This window comes from Lemur catta, chromosome 9 (assembly GCF_020740605.2).
Source record: "Lemur catta isolate mLemCat1 chromosome 9, mLemCat1.pri, whole genome shotgun sequence".
NCBI lineage: Eukaryota > Metazoa > Chordata > Mammalia > Primates > Lemuridae > Lemur > Lemur catta.
The window spans coordinates 39,029,878-39,049,798 of NC_059136.1; the positions used below are offsets into that span (position 1 = coordinate 39,029,878).

General features: G+C 47.6%; 1 protein-coding gene across 1 annotated transcript; it reads left to right on the forward strand.

The window, feature by feature from the left end:
• The first annotated feature begins 954 nt into the window (after nucleotides 1–954).
• Nucleotides 955–9,190, forward strand: KLHL38 (kelch like family member 38). Its single transcript, XM_045560526.1, has 4 exons — nucleotides 955–1,122; nucleotides 1,795–3,145; nucleotides 7,040–7,145; nucleotides 8,039–9,190. The coding sequence occupies exons 1-4, from the start codon at nucleotides 1,037–1,039 to the stop codon at nucleotides 8,326–8,328; spliced, it is 1,833 nt and encodes a 610-aa protein (XP_045416482.1). The 5' UTR covers nucleotides 955–1,036; the 3' UTR covers nucleotides 8,329–9,190.
• The last annotated feature ends 10,731 nt before the right edge of the window (nucleotides 9,191–19,921 follow it).

A 19,921-nucleotide genomic window follows, 5' to 3' on the forward strand; every position in this document is an offset into this window, starting at 1 on the left:
GTCAGGCTTCCCCACCTCGTGGCTAGTAAATCACTGACCTCCCTGAAGGCAGGGGCAGGACAGATCTGAGGCCCCTTTCAGTCTCCCCAGTGGTTCTAAAGCCTCCATGTGGCTCTGATTCTTGTCACTGGAGGCTGCCTCCTCCCCCCCTCTCCTCCTCCTCCTCCTCCTCCTCCTCCTCAGTCCCTGGAGCAACATGCCTCGCCTCCTGCCTCTAGCTCAAGCCTGCCAGACAAGAGAAAATGGAAAAGTGAAACAGAAAAGGAAGCCTGAGCTATAAAAAAGAACTAACTGAGGAGCAATCGGCACGTGTCTGGGAGAGGCAGACGCAACGGGGCGAGCACAGCCTTGCCACTTTCAAACGGAAGCTCCCAGGGTCAGGAGGCCCAACAAAGGTTTGGTCTTTCACGAGTCTGGAAACTGCAGGGTGCTCAAAAAAAAACAACTTATGTCATGATTCCGTCACCTTGAAGCCTGGAGGAGGAAGTCACAGCCCTCTCCACTGATTCTGCCAGGCAGATGGTGGGAAATAGAGATCCATCGAACAGCACCCACAAGCCCATGTTCTGCTGCTGTCCCCTGTGACCACCTGCCACCTTCAACATAGCCCAGAGCCATCTTCAGTGACTCTCCACAGGTCACAGTAACCTGTTTACAGACATCTAGAATTCCCAGGTACTTTTAGGACAAGGGACTCAGATGATTCCAAGTGGGCAGCAAAGTCTTCTCTAAGAGAAGCTGTTCCTCCCGATCTATTTTTGCCGATGTAAACACTTGCCAAGGAAACAAGGCATGTGAGCATGCGCGGGCCCTGCAGGCCCTCGGGTTGCTGCAAAAGGCAACTGGAAAGTCACATGTCATAACAGTGGAAAGTACATATGCAACTATTCTTAGCCCTGGAATGTATACACTGTCTCCCTGCCCAGCAGTCCTTGCACAAAGCTCTAGAAAACTGTGAAAGTGCCTTCAGCATAAACAAATCCAGAACTCTCCTAGGACAAATCATTTGCCAACTAAAGGAAAGGCCTGGGGGTTTATGGTTTTGCTCGGAGCTAGAGGTGGAAACTCTCTGGAGGGACGAGCTGGACTAGGCATCGGTGGATGTCCCTGCAGCAAAACAAGGTAAATACCTCTAATGCTGAACTCTTCTGCAGGTAGACTGACTGCCAGCTGTCATCCAATAAACCAGGGTATTGTTTGGTCTCTGCTTTCTATTTACTCCACCTTTAAAATAAAACCAAAAAGAGTCTATGAAGTCATATTTTTAAAAATATATGTATATTGCAAAGGCCCATTTTCATCCCTCATTTCTGTCTGGTTACCAGAGGGCCACACCCCGAGGATGTCATCCTCAGGGAATGACTAACACCCAGAAAGAGATGTTTAGATGAGTTTACTAAATAACAGATATGCCAAGAATCTGGACAAAGGCTTATGCACGTCTGCTGGTCAAATGCATGGACGGTTGTCTTGCTACAAGCTAACATTTCAGCCCCTGGGAGTCAAGTAAATTCCAACAACTCTGGTTTTGTGGTTGCTTTTTCTCAGATTAGCTGAAGATGCTATTTGCCTGTGACCTTTAAGAATAATCACAACCAGAAAGAGACATGTCCACTCTGAGGTCTGGGGTCTGCTCTTGCCTATGAGATATTCCTGGTGACACCCACAGACGTCTTGGTGAAGGGATATAGACGAGCCAAGTCTTGGAGCCCCCACAGCTTGAACCCTCCAGCACATGCCACTAAGAAAGGCTTGACTCGTGCTCCCTCTCAGGGCTTCCTCTCCTCTCTGTAGGATGGACGAGGACTCGCCAGATGGGCTGCTCTTCAAGGACCATGACTTCTCCTCCGACTTGCTGCGGCAGCTCAATGGCTTAAGACAAAGCAGGATCCTGACTGATGTGAGCATCTGCACCGGGGCCCAGGAGGTCCCCTGCCACCGCAATGTGCTGGCCTCCAGCAGCCCCTACTTCCGGGCCATGTTCTGCAGCAACTTCCGGGAGAACAGAGAGGCCAAAGTCCAGCTGAAAGGCATCGCTTCCCCAACCCTGGACCAGATTGTGTCCTATGTGTACACAGGGGAGGTGCACATTGCCGCCGACAACGTCCTTCCCCTGATGGAGGCAGCTTCCATGCTGCAGTACCCCAAGCTGTTTGAGGCCTGCTCCTCATACCTGCAGAGCCAGCTGGCTCCCAGCAACTGCCTGGGCATGCTCAGGCTCGCAGAAATCCTAAGCTGCGAGACCCTCAAAAAGAAAGCCAGGGAGGTGGCCCTGACGTACTTCCCAGAGGTGGCCGCATCTGCTGACCTGAAGGAGCTCTGCGCCTTGGAGTTGAGAGACTACCTCGGAGATGACGGGCTGTGTGGGGAGGAGGAAAAGGTGTTTGAGGCCCTCATGGCTTGGATCAAGCACGACCTCCGGGCCCGGAAACGACATGTGCAGGAACTGTTCGAGCAGGTCAGGCTCCAGTACATCCACCCAGCCTTCTTCCACCACTTCATCGCCAATGACGCCCTCCTGCAATCCTCGCCTGCGTGTCAGACCATCCTGGAGACGGCCAAGAGGCAGCTGTTCTCTTTGTATGGCACCAGCATCCCAGACTGCAAACCCCTGTCGCATGTCCCTCCAAGGAACTCTTACCAAGATTTCCTCATCCTCTTGGGGGGACGGAAGGACAGCCAGCAGACCACCAGGGACGTCCTGCTGTACAGCAGACAGACTGGCCAGTGGCAGAGCCTCGCCAAACTCCCCACCCGCCTGTACAAGGCCTCAGCCGTCACCTTGCACCGCAGCGTCTACGTGCTCGGGGGCATGGCTGTCAGCTCAGGGAGGAGTCTGGTCAGCCACAACGTCTACATCTTCTCCCTGAAACTCAATCAGTGGAGGCTGGGGGAGCCCATGCTGGCAGCCCGCTACTCTCACAGAAGCACTGCCCATAAGAACTTCATCTTCTCCATCGGGGGCATTGGGGAAGGGCAGGAGCTCATGGGCTCCATGGAGAGGTATGACAGCATCTTCAACGTCTGGGAGAGTATGGCCAGCATGCCAGTGGGGGTTCTCCATCCTGCCGTTGCTGTGAAAGACCAAAGACTCTACCTCTTCGGGGGAGAGGACATCATGCAGAACCCTGTGCGCCTTATCCAGGTAAATGGCTGGTTCTTCTCATCATGTAAGTACATGAGTGTATGTGTACACACACATACATACACATGCATGCATAGACTTGCACACACACGCACATACACCCCAACACACATGTATTTACACATATACATACATGCACACATATCTATACACCTATACATACATGCACACATACGTGCATGCACACAAACATTTGCATACATGCATGAATGCACACACATGCACACTTGTCATTTGCAAGGAAAGGAGGAAGGGAGGCAAAGAGGAAGAGAAGGAAAGAAGAATCATTTTCAGCAAGATTTTTTTCAATTTATGAATTCTTTTTGTGCAAGACTAATACATACAAAGGTATATTAAATATGATCTTTATCTTAATTTCAGGAGAAAAAATATATGTAAAAATTCAAGCTAGAACACACTGAATGTCAGATAGTGAAGTCCTATAGGAATTTGGTAAATGCTTCTAACCTAAATCAGTAAAAGAAGATTCCCAAACCTTGGACCACACCTCTGTTACCAAATTCCCTGGAATCTGACCTCAGATCTGCTGAATCAAAATCTTTGTGTGGATTCCTAAAATTCATGGTTTACAAAAGTCTCCAGGAGATTCTAAGGTGCAGCCAGGTTGGGGAGCCCCTCCCTTAAATGATAGGTAGATATTAATTTCACTAACAAGCTCTCTGAGAAGGATGATTAATAAAGATCACATTTCAGAATATTAAGTGTTTTCCAACTCTGTGCAAGTTTCTAGTAATCTCTGCAGTTCATCTAATGATATGAAAAACTTGAGTAATGAGCTTAGCATTACAGATAATCAAGAAGACCCCATGATATGTGCTTTGTTCATTTGCAAGACTTATGTTGAGCACCAACCCCTGTGAAGGCCCTGGGGACACAAGAGGGAACAGCCGTTACACATAATGCTCAAGGAGCTGACATGACCAGTGCAATTCAGATGCCGCACAGAGGGGTGCTCTAAGAGCATAGGGGGTGCTCTAAGCCAGTCTAGAAGGAATCAGAGAGAGCATTAGGTTCAGGGAACATTGCAGAGAGTCCTGTGAGGTTGGCTGAAGCTGACTTGAGCAGAGAGGCAGGAGAGGAGAGGTGGCAGGTGAGGATGAACATAAAAGAGGAGGAAGAAGGTGGGGTGGATACTAAGAGAGCATGGAACTGAAGCTCTGATGTGGGCAGAGATGAGGGAGCTTCTCTGCCACCTGAAGCAGGAGTCTGAGTTGTCTACTGAATGAGGGGGAGTGTTCCTGGGTAAGAGAACAGCTTGTCCAAAAGCCCTGAAGCACAGAGGGACCCAGCCTCCTGCCTTGAGGAACTGAAAGCATGAAAATTAGTTGCAGCCCAAAGCAAGGAGAAAGGCAGTGTGCCAAGGGGTAACTAGGTGGGGTATTTGGTTCTCATGGGATCTCCGTCAGCCCCTTCCCAAGCTACCCGAGCAACCTCCTCGACCCAGACTGTTGCCCCTGAGCCCCTCCTATAAAAATTCTGGAACATTCTTGAGGGATGGGTATTTATGGAGATGGGGCTGATCTGGCAAGGCTCTGGGCCTTGTTAAGGAATTGGGATTAGCCTGAGAGTACCTGGACATGATTAAAGGGTTTCAGATAGGGTGGGTCAGGTGATCAAATTTGCATTTTTAGACGTCCCCTCTGGACACCTTGTAGAAAAGGGATTGGAGGGGCCAGAAAGGACAAAAGGAGGAGAACTGAAAACTCTTCTACAGTTCCAGGCAAGGGATACTGATGGCTTGCACTTGGTTGGTGCCAGTGGGGACCTTTTTCCTGCCTTCACTTCTCCAGCCCATATTTTCGGCTCTTCCTTGATCATCTAGGCAGACTCTTAGTCTTTCCAGAATTACTGTCCCTAACCGTGCTCCTTGACTTGAGCTGGGAGAGACATTCTGCTCCGGTCCAAGCTCTGACCACACAACACAGATATAGCAAAGTGCTTCTATGTAAAGCTAGAGCTCCTCCCTCTCTTTTGGCTATTTTTCAAAATAGAGTCAACAACTATGCTGGATTTCACTTTGCAAAATTGCCAGCGACTTCCTAAGAGCAAAATGCAAAGCTCATAAAAGCTTTAAGCTAGCATATCAAGAAACACATAGTACGTCAAACAAGATCATCACAAAGCCAAAAAATATCAAGCCTTTGAGTGAGCCTTTTACACTGCAGCAGTGGGAAGAGACAAAAGGGTCAAAGTATTAATTTGGGTGCTTTTCTGATCTACTTAGCACTAGCTTAGAAATGGAAATTTTGCTCATTCAGATAGAGTTTAAAAGGAATGCTTGGAGTCACTTGACAGAGCAGGTTGGATTTTCAGGCATAGGTTGGGAGTTTTTTTCACAAGATGGTTCATCTGCATGCATGCATTCTTTTTAAGAACCTAGAACCTACAATAGGTTCACTATGCAAATTGTATGTGTGCATGTACCTTTCCACCTGACCTCCTTTCTATCTGTTTCTGGATGGCATTAAGCAAGTCCTTTACCATAACAAAGCATCACTTCCTCCACTGGTCAAAGATCATCCTTTGTTATCCTTGCCCCAGCCTCTCTGGGAAATTATGAGAATTATAAGCAAATGTTTAATCTATTTTTGAAACCATACCCAAAGCTGATAGAGAACAGAAGGTCAGGAGGCAATTACTCACTCAACTAAAATGCAACCAGTGTTTGCTTTTCTTTCAAGGATCCCACTTTCCAGAGGGTTTGTCACCTACGTATTTTCAAATGAAATTAGGAGGTTTCACAGCCATTGTGCCTACCCCGTCTCTAGGACTTGGCCCCCTCCAGGCTTCACTGACTTGAAGCACTGACAGAGACCTCAAGAGGTCGCCAGTCTCAAAAGCCCCCATCAGGAAAGGCCACATTTCCCTGGCCCCTGGCAGAGCCACAGATGTGGTGGTTAAGAGCATGAACTCTGAGCCCAAACCAGACCAGCTCTCCCACTCGCTGTAGCTGTGTGACCTTGGGCATGTCACTTAACCTCTCTGGTCAACGGTCTAAACTGGAAAACAGGAGGACGTAATAGTACCTACCCCATATGATGGTTATGAAGATAAAATCTGATAAAATAATAAAGTCTTTAATAATGTTGACAAGTATATTTCATATGGAAAGAATTTCCAGCAAAGAATACTGACTGTACCATTTTCCTCTGCAAATAAATGTTTGTGTTCCTTCTTTTCTTATATTAGTATAAAGTCCATCCTATGTCTCTTATACTAAATTTTGCTCCTAATGAACTAATTTACATTTGATATTTGGATTTTAAACTGAGGACATTAACAGGAGAACAGGTTTGGGGAATGGTGATTTGACGCAGTTTCAGAACATGCCGAAGGAGCCTCGTCTCTGGTCCTTCTTCCCTTCCTCGTGCTTCAATTTTCCTAAGTCTCTAATGACTTTCAGGCATGAACTGTTCAAAAGCCTTCTTCACTTAGCCTCAAATTTATTCTTGGCTCTATGACCCTCTTGGATACACCAGAACATACAGGAATTTAAACATAAGGTAGAAATAAAAATGATTGGAAAATTGTTGGTTTTCTGAATACTTAAATTGCTCCATTTCACATTAAAGGGGGAAAAAATGTTCCAAGCAAGTTAAGTGAAACGTGTACTACAATGCACAACTCTTGGTCCACCGTATAGACATCCAGCCACTGATCGCATGGAGGCACATAAAGACCAATTTCTGATAATATTCTTTTATCTGTTGTTTAATAATATTTTGTTTGTTAACAGTACGGTAGGTATATTTTTTAAACTGGAGAAAAGTAGAAAGAAAAAACTCACTCCTAGTTCACCTTCTTAATTACTACTTCTGTTTTTAAAAAAATATATATTTAAGATGCAGTGACATGATTCTGTTTGTCCCTCAGGTTTATCACGTTTCTAGAAACACGTGGTTCAAAATGGAGACTAGAATGATCAAGAATGTGTGTGCCCCTGCAGTGGTGCTTGGGGAGCGGATCGTCATTGTGGGAGGTGAGTTAGAAGAGAGGCTCGCTGGGCTGGACACAAACTTGACACCTCCCGTGGGAAGGACAGGCACTAACAGATAGACGTTATTCTATAACATAGTCCTTTTAACAGCACATCCATCCAACCAGGGGAGCGTGGACAATCTGACAAAACTCTTTCCTCATCCAGAATTTCTCCCTGTCTTTATCTGTAAATAACAGATGAAATAATACATATTTCACAGAGTTGTGTTAATAAACATACTCATGTATCTGAAGTACTTAGCACTATCCCAGACACATGGTAAATAAAAAATGCTTCCTATTGTTAAAAATTTTAGCTACCAATAGTTATTTCTCTGTAACCTCAGTATAGTGTCATGGTTAAGAGGACTAGTTCTGGGTTAGATGGACCTGGGTTCAAATCCTGTCTCTACCACTAACTGGCTATATGCTCTTTAGCAAGTTAGACATCTTTCTGTGCCTCAGTGTGCCTATCAGTAAAATGGGGATCCTAAAAGTACCTACCAGATAGGGCCTGTTGTGGGGACCCACTTCTGAGTTTCCAAAGGCTCCTTCTTGGGACTGTTATAGCTCTTGGATGGGCATATGAGAGATGAGAATGCCAATGAGGTTGAGAAAGTTACTGGAACTGGGAGGCTGCTCCCAGTCTGAGAACAGCTTATATGTTGCCTTGACTCAGGGTGAGGGATGCCAGCCCAGAGTCAGACAGACCTGGGTGCCAACCACAGCTCTGCCACATGCCGGGCCTCGGTGGGTTGCCACAACATCCCGCGCTCTAACTCAGAGCCGTGACCTCTGTCAGGCAGCGGCGGGGATCAGACGCAGCCCAGGACTGCTGACCTCCCGTCCCAGACGAGCAGTGCTGAGCTTGCCCACCTGTCATTTGGTTCTCAGGTTACACAAGGAGGATTCTTGCCTATGACCCTCAGTCCAACAAATTTGTCAAATGTGCGGACATGAAGGACCGGACGATGCACCACGGGGCCACGGTGATGGGGAACAAGCTGTATGTGACAGGCGGGCGGCGGCTGACCACAGACTGCAACATTGAAGACTCAGCCTCCTTCGATTGCTACGACCCTGAGACGGACACCTGGACATCCCAGGGACAGCTGCCTCACAAACTCTTCGACCACGCCTGCCTCACTCTCCAGTGCATACCCCACATGTCCCCCCTTCCATGAGGTTGGCGAGAAACCTGTCTCAGTCAAGATGCCTTCTGCTGTAAGGCAAACCAACTCCAAAGAGCTCAACCCTAAAAGGATTAGGAACAGGGAGGGCTCACAGGACTGAAGTACCAGAGCCTGGAGGCCTGGAACCAGGCATAGTATTGCCAGAACTAACTCTCTCAACTCTCTCTCTCTCTCTCCCTCCCATCTCTGTCTTTATCCTGTCTCTCTCCTACCCCCATCTCCCTTCTCTCTCTCTCTTTCTCTCTCTCTCTCTCAACCCCCTTTCCTCCCTTTCTACCTCGTTTCTATTAAGCTTCATTCTACAAACAAGCTTCTTTATCCACACAGGGTGAGGACAATGATGACTGATAGACTCACATCCCCTAGCTTTGCATCTTCAGGAGAGCACTTTACCTTTATCTATATATTAAACCTAAAAACGATGCTGACGGCCCTTTTGGAACTCCATGTCTACCTCTGGAGCTGCTCCCTGTTGCCAGGGACTGTGCTGCTATGACTGGCTAGTCCTGGATCACGTCCCCAGGGGCAGAGGTGGGGTTAACTATTGTGACTGACAGCCTATCTATTGTAACCAGATAGAAGCAGGTCCCCAAAGGAAAAAATTCTGCCCTGAAAAAAAAACCATATGTGCCCAGGGCAACACTGAAATCTGGAACAGGAGGACGAAGAGATCCAAGAGGGTCCCTGGAAGCACTTGGTCCAGGTGGCAGCGTGAGAAATTGGCCACGACTGTGTTTCTTTGCGTTCTATGGACGTAGTATATTGAAATTCCAGAGAAGTATGTGCAAGTCCGTATCTAGTGTTTGTAAAATTATCCTGCACCGTCAGAATAAAGTTTGTTTCTGGTGCCAAATGATGTTTTTCTCCATCCTCTGAGGAGCTATAAAACTGCAGAATTAATCAGGATTTTCATTTTGGTAAATGTTATGAGCATTGCTCTTCTGGGGAAAGCCAACAAATTCCTTCAGAGCTTACGGCAATCGCTGCCCTCGGATGCCAGGGCTGGCGACCCCTGTCGCGCCCTTGGTCTCCAAGTGCCCCCACGCTGGCTCGGCCCCCAGCTCAGGAATGAGCTGGAGCGCAGAGCAGCGGTTCTCGGTGCCGCCTGCACATTGCAATCACCCAGGAAGATGTTTGAAAACGGGGCTGAGCCCCACTCGAGATGGATGAACAGGGATTGATTCTCAGAGGTGAGGCCCAGGACTCTGTATTTTTGGAAAGCTTCCCAGATGGTTGACATGTGCAGTCAGGGTCAAGAACCACTGCCCTGCTCAGCTGTGGGCACCAAAGAGCTTCATGGCTGGTTTCATTTCCATCCTGTCCTGCCAGCCCGGTCCCAGCCCAGCCCTGTGGGAAAAGTTCTCTCCCCACCAATGTAAGCATCTGGAATGAGTCTTGCTGCTACAAGCCTGCCACCAGAGTGCCCCCTACCAAGTGGTAGCCTTCCTTCCCACCAGCTCTCTGGGTCCAGGTTCTGGACTTTTCCTTTCCTCCTAGTTTGAATGCCTTGCACTTTGGCTTCTGCTGCTGGGGTCTGAAGCTCTGCCCTGCTGCCCAGACCACGTGGCAGTGGTCCAGAGGTCCCGCCTGGATTGTCAGTCCTGCCTCAACCTGCACACTGTCCCCTGAGCTACATGCTGGCTTTGTACTCCAACCTCCTCTCTTTGAACCCCTCTGCTCAGGCTCTCAATCCTGCTCTCCCGGAAGCTGCACTTGGGAAGACAACCAATGACCCCTGAAGTGTCCAAACTGGCAGCCCATTTTTCTCCCCTGTCCTACTTGCATGGTCAGCAGCAGAGGACACTGCTGGCCTGTCCTTCTTGAAACCTCTTCCCCACCCAGCTCTGGGCCACCTGCTCCTACTTCCCCTCTGACTCCCCAGGCTTCATTCTTTTGTGGGGTTTTTTTGTTTTTTTTTTTTTTTGAGACAGAGTCTCGCTTTGTTGCCCAGGCTAGAGTGAGTGCCGTGGTGTCAGCCTAGCTCACACCCAGGCTTCATTCTTGTCTCTCCATTTTCCTGATGAATAAATGTGGGTACACTCCAGGGCTCATTTTTCTCTAATTCCAGACCCCACTGCTTACTCTACCCCTCCACTGTGACGTTAAATAGATGCCTCCAACTCAGCGTGTTCGAGACCACTCTCGCCTCACCAAACCTGCTCCTCCCAAGGCCTCCCCACCCCGGGAGAGGACACCACCTTTCCTTCAGGGTCTCAGCCCAAAGCCACGGGCTACCCTGCCTCCTCTCTTCCTCCCATACTCTGTCTAAGCCAGATACATCCAGAGCCCAACCACGTCCCACCATCCCCAGCACTGACTCGGGTCCGGCCACCAGCTTTTCTCATCTGAGCTGTCACAATGGTGCCATCACTGGTCTCTCTGCTTGCACCTTGGCCTCCCGAATCTCCTCTCAACACAGCAGCGTGTGTGATCTTTTAAAGACATAACTCAAAATAGGTCATTCCCCTGTTTAAAACCCTCTGAAGCTTTCCCAGCTCTCTCAGCTGTGCTTCGGGACCTGCAAGATTCCCCCGCCTCCCTGTGGCCTCTCTGCTGTCATGTAGTGTCCTTTCCCACCACGTCCCCCTCACTCAGCATTAGCTGTGCTGCCCTCCAGCCTCCCACGTTCCAACAGGCCCCACTTTCTGCTTTCACACCTGCACCCTCCACCTGAAAACACTTGGCCCACACGTCATGCCCACGTGTTTCACTCCCTACTCCCCCTGGGGTCTCCACTCAGAGATGCCTTCCCTGACCACCCTTCACCCACTCCACCCACGGATCCTGTCTGCCACACCCTGAAACCAATCACAGACACCTCCAGCCCCTTGGTCTCCACTGCCACTTCTGCAAGCGTGAGCTATCCTCACGCTCTGGCCAGCCTCCCTGGGGGCTCCCAGCTTCCACTCCTGCCCCGTGATCTGCACTTGAACAACAATCACAGCAATCTGTTAAACACAGACCTCATCGTGCTACTCTCCTGCTTGAATGATCCGTGGCTTCCCAGAGACCTTTGCACAAAGCCCCTCATCCTTCCGGTATCTTCTAGGGCCTCTGAGGATCCTGCACCTGCCTATCTCTCTGGCCCCATGGTTCTCAGCCATCCTTTGTTATTTCACACTCTCCTCTCTCTTGCCTCAGGACCTTTTCATGTGCAGTTGCCACGATCTGATATACACCTCTCCTACCACTTCACCTGATGAAATTTCTTCTGAGCCCCAGCCTGGGTCAGCTCTCCTATTGAACACCCCATTAACCCCTCCTCTTCCCCTTTGAGACCCTCATTCTATTTATAATTATCTGATCACTGTCTTCCCCTCTAGATGCTTATTTCTGTCCTGTTCTCCTCTGCATTCCCAGGGCTGGCCTCGGTGTCTGCCACATAGATTACAGATGCTCAATGAACACACGTTGAATGAATTAAGGAAGAGTAAATGAATGAGGACGCTGAATGTGCATCATCTCTGGGTGCTCAGAGGTAAATGAGCATAGGCACTAGCTCAAGCGCCCCAACTCTTCTGCTAAGGGGTCATTCATTCTTCCCTCTTTCCTCCTCCTTCCCCATCCTGAACGGAGTCTGGCCTGGGTGGGGTTCATACACCCGGGTAAGCCTGAGAGGGTGGAGGGCTTTCTCCAGCCGGCCCCATCTGCCTGGAATTAGAAGTGAAGTCTTCCCGTCTGTAAACACCTTCTGTGGCCTCCAAAAATCCTTGTCGGAGACTTGCTAACGCCTTGCCTTTCTCTTCCTTTCCTCTCAGTCCAATATTTAATAAGCTGCCAGAGTTTGTGGCTGCTCAACGCTGGTCCAAGTCTCCCCGGGGAACAGAGGAACTATGTACATTGCCTCCCAGGATTTATAAAGAAAGATGGCAACAGGGCCAAACACATCGCAGGCCAGCTCCGTGTGTCAGAGAAGGTGCCTGGGTGGCAGACGAATCCGCACACCTGCGCCAAACCCAGTGTCTGAATGGGGTTTTGCAAAACAACCCTCAGAATATGAGGGACCCTTGCCAATCTGCTGAGGACAATCTCAACCCCAAAAGAAAGAGAGATGGTTTTGGCACAAAGCTTCCTTGGCCTCCCTGGCGGAGTAGAGAAGCACAGTCCATAGTGCCGAGGTCAAAATATATTTAGCTGGCAGCAGTTAAACTGAAACATTTTAAGTAAAAAATGTCAAATGGCCTGACTAATCATCTCAGCAGGCGACAAGGGAAGGTGGAAAAAACTGAAGTGGAGCAAGAGCTAAGCAAGAAAACACTAACAAAAAGACCAAAAACCCTGTCCCACAGTCAAACAGAAGGAGCCAGCAGGGACAGTGGGCAGGAGGTCTCAGCTCTGCACACCCCACCCCAGTGCCCACTTCTGGGGGCATCTTGAAAGAAGGCCTGGCTGTCCTGAGGCCACCGTTAGACCATTCACTGGCCGGGACATGGCTAGCCAGTACTGCATTGGACAGTGCCCTGGCACAGTGACATGGCCCAGCAGGACAGAGTCACGGGAAGCCCGGGCCCTCCCTGTTCAGACCCTTCCTGAATGTCTGCCCATAAGCAGTGGGGGCTCCAGTGGTGAACCCTCCAGGCTGGGAACATCCACTCTCCATCTGGGTGGTCCCCTCCTGCCTCATCCTCTTCGGCGTCTACTGTCTCTGGTGAACACCACAAAGTCCCAATATAGGCTGAATTTAACTTCACCACCTATAACAAGAATCTGTGATGTCCCAGAGGACAAGAACTGTGACTGGTTTTACTCAAACACCATATCCTTCCCTCAGCCCCAGCCTACCATGTACAACATACCTCTGTGCCTTTGCACATGCTAGTCCCTCTGCTATCATGCCTTTCCCTGCCCTGCCTAGTGAACTCTTATTCAATGCTCATCTCCTCTGTGGAGTCTTCTCCAACCTTCCTACCCAGCCTCCCTCCCTGACCCTGGCACCCTTCCCATTGTAGTTTAGAAATCCAAAATCAAGGTGTTGGCAGGGCCATGCTGCCTCTGAAGTCTCCAGGGAAGAATCCTTCCTGGCCTCTTCCTAGCTTCTGGTGGTTCCTAGCAACCCTGGGCATTCCTTGGCTTGCACCTGCATCACATCAGTCTCTGCCCCAGTCCACTCACAGCCTTCTTCTCTTCATGTGTCATTTTCCTTATGAGGACATCCTTATTGGATTTGGGGCACACCCTAATCCAGTATGGTCTCATCTTGATCCTTACCTTTAAGCACATCTACAAAGACTCTATTTCCAAGTAAGGTCCCATTCTGAGGTTCCAAGTGGACATGAATTTGGGAGAATTCAACCCACTACAGACGTTTTGCCCCAGCCTGGGCCACCATGACACAGACTCACCCCCATCTCCCCATTTCATCAGGGGCATCTTGTGGGTGGGGACCATGTCTTTCATCTCTGCATCCCCCACTCCTAGCATGAGCCCTGGCACTGAGACAGTACTAACTAAAGTCATATTGAGTTAAACTAAACCATTTCGCAGGGACTAGCAATTTTTTAATGGACTCCAAAGACTGGGCCCAGTGTATACAAGAGACATAGATTCTGAGCAGCTTCCCAAAAGTCCAAGGTGAGCAACATTCACCAAATCCCAATCAAGAAGGAATTAGGGCCCATGAAGAGAAGCCCACGGCTGGGCATAAGCAATTATCTAAGAAAACTAATCGGTTAGAACAGTGTCACTTGCAATGTCCTGTTCTCCGTCTTGCCCACACAAGCCTTTGGGTGACATTGTGAGAGGCTGCATGTTAAAACAGCATCCATCACAGAGGGTGCCGGGGGGCGGGGAGGTGGTTTCTGAAATGTCAGCTCTCACGCAATCTTATAGGAATTCTAGGCTCCTGTTCAAATACCACGTCATTCTCTTCATGTGGGGAATTTGGGTTTTGTTTTCCCTAAAGATATCCATGAGTCTCTTTTCCTATTCATTTCACTTGTTTGATTTAATTAGAATGCCAGGGCCCGCCATGCAGAATTCCCCAGTAACGCTCCCGTGACAAGTCAGTGGGCCAGACATGGTGCTTTGAGGACACAGACAGGGACTGAAGGACTGAGGTGTTGTCAGTTATGAAGACGCAGGCACAGAGGTCTGTCCTGTTCAAAGTCCGAGGCTATCTGTGCGGTTCCCCCAAAGCCCCGTCAGCCCTGCCCACGTTCAGAGACCAGAGGGCCACCTCGGGACAACTGCAGATCAAAACCTTCTGAAAGGGGCTGTAAGAGAAGCAACACGGTGACATCTTCGCCAAAGATAAGACTGAGGAGAGAAGCAGTGGAATTCATTAGCAGGGCTACTGGGACATTTATCTTCCGTGGAGTGTTGGAGAAGAAAACAGAATTAATTCCCACTTCGGGTATCAATTTATTTCGCTTATCCGAAGGGCAGAACTAAGAACGCTAATGGGTTTCAGGGAGCCCAGATCATTCTCCAGCTGGGACTGAGATCACTGATGTTTGCACACATGAGTGTGACAGTTAGCCCTCAAAAAATATTTGCTGAATGAATGAATGAGTGAGTGAGTGGTGGTGGCTGACGTGCATTGCGCATTCACGCTGCCTCCAGCATCACGCTAAGGGCTTTCCTACCTTACCTCGCTCAGTCACCACGAGAACCTTCCAGCACCTTCTCAGCACCCTTCCTTGCCCACCCCATCTAAAGCAGTCCCTACCCCAACCCTGCATTATGCTCTCGCAACCTTTGCTCTTCCCTTTATAACTTTTACCATACTTATTCCTGGTTTATTTACTTTCCTGAGTTTATTTAGCTGACATCCCCACCAGAATGGAAGATCCACGCAGACCAAGAACATGCCCGCCTTGCTCATTGTTCACATCAGATTCCCTGGTCCTGACACAGGGCAGCGATCAGCAAATACATGCTGAGTGCACGAGTGCATGAGTGCACGGCACTGGAGGTCATGATGAAGCCACACAATACCTGACAGTCACTCTCAAGATTCTAGGCAAGTCATTCAACCCCACAAGGACATGATTGCCCAAATTACATTTTAGGAATTGTAATATTCTCCCCCTTCTCCAGGCTTGAAGAGAAAGAAGTACTTATGACAATCATATAAATGTTTAAAGCAACAATAATAAGTACAAATGGCAGGAGTAATAACACATATAGAAGTAACATATATGACAATGACAGCAGAAAGGAGGGGAGGGAGAGGTGGCAATGCTTCATGGACGCGTTGGATGGAGTTGCAATGACTTCTCACAACGACTGTACAAAGCCCCCCCACTACCTTCCATGGCTCCATCCTCTCCTCTTCTAATCATACTCCCCCTACTACCAGGGGTATGGACTGAAGGGGCAATCCTAGCAGGGGTCAGGAAGGAATAAACCCACTTATTTTTCTAAAAGATAAATCTGGCCAGAACTCAACCTTTTTTAAATCCCTTCAGTGTTTCCCACCTTAAAGAATTCCGATTTCAGTTCCAGATCTGTGAGTTCTTTTATGTGCAGAAGAAGAAAAAGCCTCCACTTCATTAGATAACAATTAAAATGAGGGCAGAGGGCCCACCCAGTAGGCACTCAGTGGGAATGAGATTTTTCTTGTTGTCCTCACGCTCCCTATTCTCTTTACCAGGCCCAAAAGAGAACTCTGGTATTTGCCTGTTAGCAAACAATGCCTAGCTATTCGCTATAGCTGTAGATATATAGAAACAAGACTAAATAGATCTTGGGTGTTTGGCCACCAGCTCCTCATCCTACGGGGACACAGTGACCTGCTCTTCCAAGGCTAAGGCACAGGACACTTATCCCAAAAGGGCTCAGTCCCTGTGAATGTGGCCAAGGCCTTAGTTCCTCAATAAGTTTTTAAGGAAATACTTTTGCCCTCAAAATTGCCCCCTTCTTTTTGTCTGCATGATGATTTATTTCATTATTCAGTGGCTGAAAATTCATGAAATTTTGTGGTTAGAGCAAAAAATGTGTCACACAATTCCATATGCCCATGCAGCGGAGCTGAGAAAATCTGACAATAAAAACCACCATTTCTTTCCCAGAGTTTAATGGGCCTCCAAACCTGTGCACTTTTTTTTTTTTACTTATAGATATTTTTATCTCCTCAATCAAAAACATTGCTTAAAAAAAAAGTAATTTGAGATAAAGTCGTATAAACGAAGACAATGGACAACACACTGGAGTTTCTTGGATTAAAGACTCAAATTCTCAAATGCAAATACGGCCTTTCTGAGTTATGGAGCTAGATGGATGCCTGAATATCAGTTGGTCTGGCCCAGAGAGGCAGGGTGAAGACTGGGAAACACCAGCAGGCCTTGTGAAGATAACCCAAGGGCCTGGGCTTGCGGTCCAGCTCTCCCTGGACAAAGCATGGGACCTCGGGCAGGTCACTAAGCTATGATGTCCTTGCCTGTAAAATGGATGGATCTCACCTGCCCAAAACTCTTGAGAAAATTGTGATTATGCATGTGAAAGCAGTCAGCTGTCTACAATGGCCAGCAATAAATATTCCTCCACATGCTTCACTCTGTCTTTCCAGGCTCCAGGCCCATTTGGCCTGGGGAAGCAGGAATAGAGGGTTGAGTAGGGAAAGCCCCTGAACGCACTCACATCACCAGAATCCAGATCAAGACACAGGACATCAAAGAATCCCAGATGGCCCCTTTGCCGCCTCCCAGCCACTAGACTCTGCAAAGGTAACCACTAGCTTGACTTCCAACACCTTAGTTTAGTTGTGCCTGTTTTTGAACGTCATATAAATGGAAATGAATGGTTTGAATTCTTTGGACTGGATTCTTTTGCTCAACATCAAATTTGTATTAAATAAAATTCACCCATGTTGTTATGTCTACTTATCATTTGTTCATTCTTGTTACATATAGTATTGAACTATATGACTATGTCAAAATCCATGTGTCTGTTTGACTCTTAATGAGCATTTGTGTAGTTTCCCATTTGGGGTTATAATGAATATTCTTGTGCATATCTTTTGGTGAACATATATACATGTATCTGTTGAGTATTTAACCAGGAATGAAATTGCTGAGTCATAGGGCATACATATATTCAGCTTTACAAATACAGCCAGTTTTCCAAAATTGTCACATCGACCTCTACTCCCACCAGCAGTGTGTGAGCGTTCCAGTTGCGCCACATTCTCAACAACACTTGGCATTGTCTGCCTTTTTCATTTTAGCCATTCTGGTGGATAGGAAGTGGTATCACATCGCAGAATGATATTTTTAAAGTGTAAATCAGATTATGTTATGCTGCTGTTGGTTTCTGTTCACACTCAAAATAAAACCCAACTCTTTAACCTGATCTACAAGGCCCTGGTCATCTCTGACTTTCTCTCCAAGCACTCTGTCTGCTCCCTGTCCATCAGCCCCACTGGTGTGCAAATCTGCTAAGGTCATTCCCACCTCAGGATCTTTCCATTTGCTGTTTCCTTTGCCTAGAATGTGCTTCTTCCAGACATTCCCATGACTGATTCCTTCTTGTTCATCCATACATCCAACAAATATATAGTCTTCTCAAATGTCACCTCTCTCCAAGTATCCTTCCCTGACTGCCATCCAGTGTAGTCATGACAGCACCTTGTAGCACCTACCACCACCTCCCATTTCCTCTTAAGATTTGTTTTCTGTCATATCACACTGGAATATAAGTTAAGAGCAGAGTCTGTGTGTCTTCAATGCCTAAATACATTTTTTAATACATGGTTAAGTATTCAATAAGTATTTGTTGGATGAATGGAGAGTAAAAGGAAAGGATAGCATTCTCAAAAGTAATTGTGGAATATTAAAGCTAGTGGAGCCTCCCTCTCTACCCTCCCCCCACTCAGTTGCTAAAAATGAAGCTCAGAAAGGTAAAGTGACTTGACCAAGTTCATGGTCAGCAGCAGAAATGGGGTTTGAACCCAAGTTCATGATTTCAGTCTTGGTATCCTACACTGCCTACAAGAAACAGGGGACAAAGTCTTATTCCACATAAATGAGTCTCTAATTATTGAATGTTGGACATTAGGAATTGGTTCATTTTGGAGAATTCCCCCCTCATGCCATGAAGCCTGACAACATATCAAGAGAATATGAGATCGGAATCATTTCTGGGTCCCCAAATCATCCTGACCTTGGTTCAGAGGAAGAGGAAAATGGTGAGAGGGTAAATATGGACAGAGGTGGCTCTCAGTCCATCTCCCATCCTCTGAAGAGAAGAAAGAGAACCATCTTGGCAAGAACAGTTTCCCTGGGCTCCAAAGGCCTGAGATCTACCAGAAGATCATGCTGTACCAGGTGAGGGCCCTGTCTCACATGCTTAGTTTGGGTGAGAATCAGGTCGTACCACAACACAGGCCTCGGGGCCAGTTGCATAATTGGATGTGTAATCAGTACCTTAGAGAACTTCAGCCAAAAGCACTCCTGACACCACTTCCAACTTGCTGAATCATCTCCAAACCCCATGACTGGATGATTCACTGGTCTCCTCTGGGGTCATGACTATCAGGTGCTGACCCAGAAATGAGAACTAAATTCTGAGGGGAGAGATCCTCTAATTGGAACTCTGGCTTTTCCAGTGCTTCAACCGACCACTCTCTGGGTTTCTGAAGAGTGAAGGAAGCCATGCTGGTCTCTTCCTCACCAATCCAAATCCATGGAAAGCAATACTCAGAGACCAGCGAGCAAAGATAGGGAGACAATGTTTAGGAAGAGAATCAACCTGGGGTGATGAAAACCATATATATCTACAATCCTTTATCACAATTCCAAAATCTAAATGGCTCTATAAACCAAGTTTTGGGCTTATTTGTTTCTTTTTGTATATTTGCTGCAAATTCATTTGGCAGCAAAACCTGACAGCAAACATTCACATAAGATTAGTTTTAGTTTTTATTTATCCCACTTTGGGTATACACTCATACATTGGATGCAGGAATATTATTGTTTGATTATGTGGTGCTAAATCAGATCCCAATGGGTGTTTCATAATATACACTATACTGTACACCTCATTACCTTTATAAAAGCTGAAAAATTCTTGATACCAAACACGTCTGCCTCTAAGGTTTCAGATAAGGATGATAGGCCTTTAATTCTTCATTTTGCAAAAACCCAAGGCAGTCGGTATTGTCCCCATTTAACAAAAGAATAAACTGAGGCTTAGAGAAGTTAAACTACTTAAGTCCACACAGGTAATTAGTGTCAAAACTGGAACTAGAACCCAGGCAGAGTGGACATCCATTGTTTTATAGACCAGCCCCTCAGTTTTACTCTAAAATAACTACCCACCACTCCCCTACTGCCTGCAGACTTGGTGTGTCCCACTTCCCCCTAAGCAAGGGAAGGGCACATACTCCAAGCTAAGTCAACCAGACTCTCACTGTGCCTCCAAACTGGATCCACAGAGGAGTCACTCAAGGACCACCAAGAGTTAGAGCTGAATGGTCCCAGCCATGGTCCCTGAAGAAGCTGGTGTTGGTGCCACCCTGAGCTTTCCAAAGCCTGACTCCCCAGATTTCCCTTAGAGTCTAAGATAAGCCCATGTCCTTCTAACAAAGTCCTTTTTTGTGTGCACTGACCAGAGGTGGTTTCTTTTGCTTTCAGGCAAAGATTCC

Coding starts and splice junctions, on each gene's coding strand:
- KLHL38 (XM_045560526.1), top strand. CDS start 1,037: ATGGTTTTGCTCGGAGCTAGAGGTGGAAACTCTCTGGAGGGACGAGCT. Junction 3,146..7,039: donor ACCCTGTGCGCCTTATCCAG/GTAAATGGCTGG, acceptor TTTGTCCCTCAG/GTTTATCACGTTTCTAGAAA. Junction 7,146..8,038: donor GCGGATCGTCATTGTGGGAG/GTGAGTTAGAAG, acceptor TTTGGTTCTCAG/GTTACACAAGGAGGATTCTT.